This window comes from Mobula birostris, chromosome 26 (assembly GCF_030028105.1).
Source record: "Mobula birostris isolate sMobBir1 chromosome 26, sMobBir1.hap1, whole genome shotgun sequence".
Taxonomy (NCBI): Eukaryota; Metazoa; Chordata; class Chondrichthyes; order Myliobatiformes; family Myliobatidae; genus Mobula; species Mobula birostris.
The window spans coordinates 27,593,708-27,602,050 of record NC_092395.1 but is presented as its reverse complement, the minus strand read 5'-3'; the positions used below and the strand labels follow the sequence as shown (position 1 = coordinate 27,602,050).

The 8,343-nt window shown below is 42.3% G+C and overlaps 1 protein-coding gene across 2 annotated transcripts in view; it reads left to right on the top strand.

The window, feature by feature from the left end:
* Nucleotides 1-5,712: 5,712 nt before the first annotated feature.
* The window catches only part of LOC140188075 (colorectal mutant cancer protein-like), a 28,640-nt gene continuing 26,009 nt past the window's right edge, over nucleotides 5,713-8,343 (top strand). Inside the window, exon 1 of one of the 2 annotated variants that reach the window (XM_072244019.1) lies at nucleotides 5,713-5,912. In XM_072244019.1, the coding sequence (XP_072100120.1) occupies nucleotides 5,907-5,912 (6 nt within the window). In that variant the 5' untranslated portion in view covers nucleotides 5,713-5,906. The remainder of the gene's footprint in view (nucleotides 5,913-8,343) is intronic. The other variant, XM_072244017.1, reaches the window with a different exon arrangement.

Genomic DNA, 8,343 nt, shown 5'->3' with positions numbered 1-8,343 from the left:
GTTGACATAACTGAAATATTAAATAAACAACACTCCTCCCTGCTTAGCTATAAACTCCAACTCAACATAGAATGCAAATCAACTATATACACAGTGAAATACAGTTATAATATAGACATCCACAGCATAGTAAGTTTTAAATTGTCCCATTCGGGCTGGAAGATTTTATTGCTGTGGAGGCTTTCTTACTCTTGTGGGATTACGTTCTTCCTGACAAGGGAGTCACTCTGCTCGGCATTTGAGACAAGGTGGCTGTGAAACAATCTCAGGTTCTGAGGCCTCTTCCATGGTGTTTGTAAAAGTTGGCTCTGAGACTGCAGGAAGTGGTTCTGACAGCTCGGGACACCTTTCTTCTTCTTTTCTCTCTCTGGGTCCACTTCCATCCCTTTCTTTCTCTTTCTCACGTTTCTTCTTTCCACCTCTTCCTTCCTTTTGTTCTCATTTATGCATCTTGATCTTGGGAAGGTCTACTTAGTTCACTGGCGTATCCTCTTATATACTTCATTGCTCCCTTTATGATCTGATTTGTTTCCGCATCATCTAACAACGTTTTTGTTTCTCCATTGACTCCTTTCTTTTTGGCCGTTCATTCATCTAGCTGGTCTTTGCATCTACTTTTACAAACAGCTTTTTGTCTCCCATTTGAAGTTCATGCAACAACCTTAATGCACTCAGAGTAGATTCTGGTTCTTTACACTCACAAAAGCCGAATGCTTGCAACTTTCCTGAACCTTGTTAAACTCTCTTCCAGCTTAAAACCAAGCCACGTTTTGCAAGAAACTGCCTGACTAATGTATCAGAAGCTTTCGCAGACAGGTTGCCTACGAAAACTGTCGTAGTCGGGCCAGTGCTTTCGTCACTTTCACGCTTTCTCTGAGCGGCAAGGTTGTTCCTTGTTGCAATATGCTTTCCAACCAGAGGCACAGAGGTTGGCACCAACACCTGCTTGTCCTCTTTTGGGCAATGGTGTTTGGCATGGAGACAGTTGTGGCATCATCCTGTATCTTTCTTAATTCACTTTAAGTTGGCTTCATTGCATGGGATGTGTCATGCAAATGGTGGATGGATCTTTGATCAAGTTGTAATTGTAGTTATTTCAGCCAAACATGACCTTACAATGCTGGTCCTTCTGTTTTTACCACATACAAGCTCAATGTGGCTTGTTGGTTGTTGTATTTCACTGTTATAATTGTCATTCCCACAGGAGTTATCTATGCTCCAGTGTAAGTCCTTAGTTGGATACCTGCAGGCTTCAGTTTAGTATCTTAGAAATGCTTTTCAAACTCATTCTGTGGGATGACTGAAACAGCAGAACCAGTGTCCAATTTCATTTTAATTAATTTGCCATTCACTTCCGGTGTAAGCCATATTACTTGTCTATTGTTAGTTTTCAAGGCTCCCTAGTCCTGTATCACTCTCATCATTGTCAGAGTTTTCATCAACAGCATAAAGATCAGAGCTCTTTTTGAAACTGCAACTTGACTTTTTAACTTTTTCTCTTCACTGAGCGGTCCATTTATTTTTGTCCGCCTGACATGCTCTTTATATGTGTCCTACTTTTTGCATCTTCTGCAAGTTTCACCTTTAAATCTGCATTTGGTTGGTGTACGTGAGCGCCTGCCATTGAGGTAACACAATTTGTTTGGCCAGCCAGGTTTCTGTTTAGACGTTGCAATTTTTGTTCACGCTCACTTTCATCCCTGACTGCAACTCAGTTGTGTCTCTGTCTGATGTTTCAATTGATACAGCAATCTTGACTGCTCTTTTAAATGTAAATTGTGCTCAGTTAAGAGCCATTTTTGAATGCTTTCTTTTGAGATTCCACAAACTAAACGATCTCTTAGTGTATCATTAAGTCCATTACCGAACTGACAGTGCTTAGATACTCTCTTCAATTTTGTCATCTATGCTGAAATGGACTCCCCTTCTTTTTGATCGCACTTATGAAATCTACAGCATTCTGCAATCAACAATGGCTTTGGTTCTAAGTGTTCCTGCAGTACTTTGACAATAGCAGTGGTTTGGTTGGAGCAGTCAAATGTAGAAGCAATCTGTATGCCTTTAAACCCATTGCATTTAGCAAAATTGGTACTTGTTTCCCTTTGGTTATTTCATTTGCTTCAAAATGCTATTCCAATAGCTCAGTACACATGAACCAATTAATCAAACTCATCAATCTTTCTGGTGTATCCAGCCACATTTGCTTTTTTTTAAATGATTATTATCCGATACTCACTCCTTATGAACCCAGAATTATTCAACTTACTACCTTTTTTGTTTATCTTGATCATGTCTTCCCTTCCAAAGACCAACTCTGCACGTGCTGGGCTGCTTTTATTTTTACTTGCTGCATTTCTTTCTTAGTTTGAACGTCTCACTGCACTTTAATGGGTCGGCAGCTGTGTCGGGTTAATTCTAAAAGTACCTCGTCGCCAAAATTAAACTAAGTCAAAGGAAAAGCCAGGAGTCTGGGAATGTGGGTGTAACTTTGTCGAGGCTCGCATGCATCATGTGGTAGCGTGATGACATGCAATTAATGTATTTGACAGATAACCTGTAATTAATTACTTAATTGAACAAGAATGCTTAATCAACCAATATGTATACAAAATTGCTCAAATGTTACTGAAATATTAAATACACAACTGCATAATTTCTGATAGTTCATTTCTTCCATTCCCTCCCTCTTTCGACAGCTAGATGGTATCATTCCCTTTGGAACTCTTTGGTTCACACTTGCATCTCCTACTTCCCACACAACTGCAAGAGAAGCAACACCTGCCTTCCCACCAGGTAACCAAATGACTACCTGTGTATCATGTTCATGGTGTAATCTCCATTTGAGGAAGCCATTGCCATTAAGAGTGACCCTGAATTTCTGGTTGTCTGTCACTTTGATTTTCCATCCCATTCCTGTTCTGACCTTTCTATCTTTCAGTCTTTAGTGATTCCACTGAAGCACAACATAAGTTCAAGGTCTTCCAGCATGGCATGTTACAGCCCTTGGGAGTGAATGATCTATTCAACAACTTTAATATCTCGTTTCAATTGTGTACATTTCCAGTATTCCGGTTTCTTTCTTCTGCTAATTTCAGATTTCATACTTCCCCTCTTATACATACACCCTGCAGACATACGTTTAGTTTCTTACCTGCCTTTACCATCCTTGTCGAGCAGGCATCATCCCCCTTTCATCACTCCAAATCACCAGCTCCAGCACTGCTTTTTTGGTCTCCAGCTTAACACAGACCTGCCCTTTTGCTCTCCTCACTTCCTTTGCACCTTAAAACAAATTTTAAATTCAAAGTTCTCTCAGTTCTGACAAAAGGTCATCAACTTTAAATTTATTTTCTTCTCCACAGATGGAACTTGATCTGTGGAGTACTTTCTGTTTGTAATCCAGGAGCCCTTTCCCACCACATCATAACACTAACCCCAAACAATTAATATTCTCAATGAATCCCTTTAAAATCTGGAAATTATCCAGTTTCTTGGGAGCCACCTGTCAGGACTTGGAGCTTGTCATTGACGTCTTGGAGGGGGTTCAAAGGAGGTTCACAAAAATGATTCTGGGATTGAAGGGCTTATCATATGAGGAGTGTTTGATGGCTCTGGGCCTGTACTCACTACACTTCAGAAGAATTGGGGGGTGGGGGGATCTCATTGAAACCTATCAGATGTTGAAAGGCCTCAATAGAGTAGATTTGGAGATGATGCAGACATACCACCTCTCCCGGAAGTTCCAGGAGTCTCTGGCATATTGATAGTGGCTCCCTGACGCCCGCAAATTATATACAATATCCCGGAAATCGATTTTTTTGAGAGCGAGCGAGCGAGAGAGAGAGAGAGAGCAAGTGACAGAGAGAGCATCCTGATTGGTCTCTCTTTGTGCTAAGTAGACCTATCAGTTTTCTCTGTGGGCAGGCTTTAGAGTCGACCTCTCTCTCTCTTTCATTGTCCATCAGTTCAGTTTAGTGTCCTGCAGCGCCATGGCAGAGTGTTCCAAAAAAAGAAAATATAAAACGTACTTCACCCCAGACTACACTAAAGTATACCCCAGCCTACTAGGGGTCAAAAATAATGACGGTGTTGCTCGCTGCACTGTTTGCAACAGTGACTTTTCTATTGCCCATGGTGGGTTAAATGACTGTAAAAAACATGTTGAGGTGAGTCCTGGATTATGTCTCAACTAACCTTGAAAAACTGGTGCCAAACTACAAAAGTTTGCCTGTTGATGGATTCTGGGGGAAGCTGTCCAAAGTAAAATCTGTGAGCACAGGGCAGTTGAGATTCAAAGAGCTCTGCCAGTTGATGAAGCTGCTTTTGGTGCTGCCGAATTCTAATTGTGATGTAGAAAGGGCATTCAGCATGGTGCATCACATTAAGACAGAACTCAGAAGTCAGCTGTCTCACAAAACACTTGTGATTCTGATGTCTTGCAAAATTAACAAATTCATTGACATAGACTGCTATGAGGTTGAGACTTCTGGTTGAGACCTCCCTGAAATGAGTTTTTGCAGGGTGGGATGTCTTGGGGATGTTTCCTATAGTAGGGGAGTCTAGCACCAGAGGACAGTCCCAGAATAGAAGGACGTCCATTTAGAACAGAGATTAGAAAGAATTTCTTTAGCTGGAGAGTGGTAAATCTGTGGAATACATTGCCACAGGTGGCTGTGGAGGCCAAGTCATTGGGTATATTTAAGGCAGAGGTTGATAGATTCTTGATTAGTCAGGGCATGAAGGTGGGAGATTGGGGCTGGGAGGGAAATGGATCAACCATGATGAAATGGCGGAGCAGACTCAATGGGCTAATTGGCCTATTTCTGTTCCTAAATCTTATGGTCTAATGATCTATGGACTACCTTTGGCTGACTAATAAACAGGGAGATCAAAGATCAAGATTTAAAGTCATGGTCTACTCGAAGGAAATGATTCCAAAACTGCTGCATACTTGTGAATCACAGTTCAATGTGCAAGAGATACACTGCCAAAGCTGTCTCTGCAAAATGCTTCAAATCCATTGGGAGGATGTCTGCATCTTCTTCCAGGTCCACATCCCCCGCTGTGAGGATCAAACCATGCGTTGTAGCTAGAGTTGAATAAACATGTGAGGGGAAGGGATAGGAGGCAGTAGTGACTGGAGAGGATGTGAAGGGAAGGGAGAAGGTTAGTGTGGGATAGATTCACAAGCATGGAGCAGAGAAGTCACATGATATGTTCAAATTCAAAATCCTGCAGATGCTGTAAACCTGAAATAAAAAGAGAAAATGCAGGGAAATACTCAGCAAGTCAAGTACAGGGATAGAATTAATGTTTCAAGTTGATAGCATTTTATTAGACTAGGTTTAATGTGACCAAATTGAAAAGATAGGATATCAGTGTTTGTGAACTCACGTTGGGCTTCATTGGACTAGTCTGAGAGGCCAAAGACAAAGAGATCAGATTGCAGGTGAGGTGGACAATTGAAGTGAATGGTAACTGGAAGCTCAGGGTTATCCTTGCAGATTGAATGAAGGGGTTTTGCAAAACTCATGCATGCCACGTATAGTACAACAGACTGAAGAATGACCTGTTTCTGTACATGTAATTCTACTCACTTGACAATTTCTTATGTGTTGCCTTTTGCTCTTTGAGGGTTAATCTGAAAGAGGATGTTAAAATCCAGAGATTGTTGACTTGGAAGCAGCAGCAGAGGAAGGGCACTTCCGACCTTTGCTGAGACAGGAAATCCCAGGGACTGCCAACGACTAGCCTTTTGTTTCACAAATTGAACAAATCTCTAAATTGAGGTTGCAACCCAAAAGAGAGTGAAGCCTGGGCAGAGCAGCAAACGGCAAGAAGTCATAAAGGCCAACCTCTCCTTTACCTTTCTCCAGAACGAAAGGAGTTGGAATTTCTGCTCAGGAATGGAGGTATGGTCTTATAGTGTTATACTCTCTGTCACTCAAATTGATCCTGAAGACATAATAGGCTGGGATCAAATGCTGGTAGATGGGATTAGTATGGATCAGTACTTGGTGATCAAGGTGGACAGACTGGGCCTGTTTCTATGCTGTATTCTCTCATTCGGGGCATTCGTTTCTGATCTATTAAAGCCCAATAGCTCTGGCGTGGGGCTCCCATCCTGGGATCGGGGCTAAGCCATGCTGGATTAGCCAAAACAGGGACTGATACAACTCAATTCTACTTGCGAGTCAGACATTCATGGGTTCAAACCCAACGAGAAAGACAACGTCTAGGCTGACTTTGCTGTTCTGCTCTGTCAGATGCGACGTCTTTCTGATGAGAGGCTAAACCTGAGGTCTGGTCTGAGAAGAGCAGGTTGGTTCTCTCCGCCCTGCTGCCTACTCTTAATTCCCAAGCATTAGAGCTAAAGAACAGATTGTGTTGTAATGGTGTAGCAGCTGGTGTAGCGTCATTACAGCACCAGCAATCCGTGTTCATTTCCACTGCTGTCTGTAAGGAGTTTGTACATTCTCCTCGTGAAGACGTGGGTTTCCTCTGGGTGCTCCGGTTTCCCTCCACATTCCGAAGACGTACAGGTTACGGTTGCTAAGCTGTGGACATTCTATGTTGACACTTGCAGGCTGCTGCCAGCACCTACTTGGACTATGATGATTGTCGAAGCGAACGACATATTTCACTGTATGTTTCAATAAATAAAGCTGATCTTTTACCTTTAATCTTAATTCTCTCATTTCTCTTTAAGGGAGCTCAATGTATGCAGGTTATCTGGTGTAAATCACTGCATTCATTTACACGATCACCATTTACTGTCCTTCCCCTATTACCCCTCAAACAGAAGTTAAGATTCATGAGACTGGAGTTACTATTACCTCAGTCTGGGAAAGGACAAATTCTGTTCCTTCTGTTTCACCCTTTACCTTTTCCACCTATCACCTCCCAGCTTCTTACATCAACCCCCTCCTCCACCCACCCACCTATCACCAGCCACCTGGTACTCATTCCTCTCCCCCACCCCTTCTCTCTCCCGTTCCCTTCCAGTCCTGATTAAGGGCCATGACCCGAATCGTTGACTGTTTATTCCCCTCCATAGATGCTGCCCGATTTGATGAGCTCCTCCAGCGTTTTCTGTGGGTTGCTGAAGTTTCAGGTAGAGGGTGTTGCGGAGCCATTAGGTTACGAAAGCTGATGCATCAGTTCAAATCTTTTCAAGGCTGTGTGTGAACTGTTTGAGGGTTGATGTCAGGCAGTGCATTTAGCAATAAGTTCGTTCTCCTGATGTTCCTGTTGATACAAGAAAAAAAGTCAGGGGTATCAGAATGGCCCGGGACTAGAGGGACTCGATCCACTGAGAGGCTGGAGAAACTGGGTGGGCTCTTCTCAGAGCAGAAGTTGTTAAGAAGAGATTTAAAATAAAGACAAAAATTACTGGGAATATGCAACGCACCAGACTGTAACTTCGGGAAGAGAAACCAGAATTACTGTTTTTAGGTCAAACACCGCTTATAAATCCATTTTCTTAAATGTTCACTTCAAAAGAGATTTAATGGAGGGGGTAAGGAGGGAGGGAGAGGGGGAGAGAGAGGGAGAGTGAGAGAGAATTCCATTTTGTAGAGCTTTCACAGACTAGTATTGGGTGACAGAGTTGTTCTTGAAATGATAGCACTGTCATGACATTAGAATATGACAGGTCCAGCATGGTAAAACAATGTGATTTATTGACATGATGAAGCTGGAATGGTTCTTTTTAAAACAGAGAAGATTTTAGGGTGAGGTTTTCAAATAATGAGGGGTTCTGACAGATTAACTCGGGTTTGGAGCAGCGGGAGGGTTAGTGACCAGAGGGACGAGGATTCAGAGTGATTGGTAGGAGCAGGGGGAATGAATATAAATGCAGTGAGTGATGTGGAACATGGTGCTTGCACTGGCAGGGGAAGAGGCTCAACGAGAACCTTCAAAAGGAATTGAAGAAAGAGTTGAAGGATAAAACGTATCATAGAATGGAGGTTATTGGACAGCTCCTTCAAATAGCTGATAGAACATCCTGTGGGAATTTTGAATTGAATTTTTAAATTGACTTTAGTCCTTCACATACGAGGAGTAAAAATCTTTACGTTATGTCTCTGTCTAAATATGCAATGTGCAATGTATAGTCATTTGTAGTAAATAGTATGTACAACAGGACAGTCAATATAGCATAGAAATACAATTGTATCAGCATGAATTAATCAGTCTGATGGCCTGATGGAAGAAGCTGTCCCAAAGCCTGTTGGTCCTGGCTTTTATGCTGCGATACCGTTTCCCAGATGGTATCAGCTGGAACAGTTTGTGGTTGGGGTGACTTGGGTCCCCAATGATCCTTCGGGCCCTTTTTACACA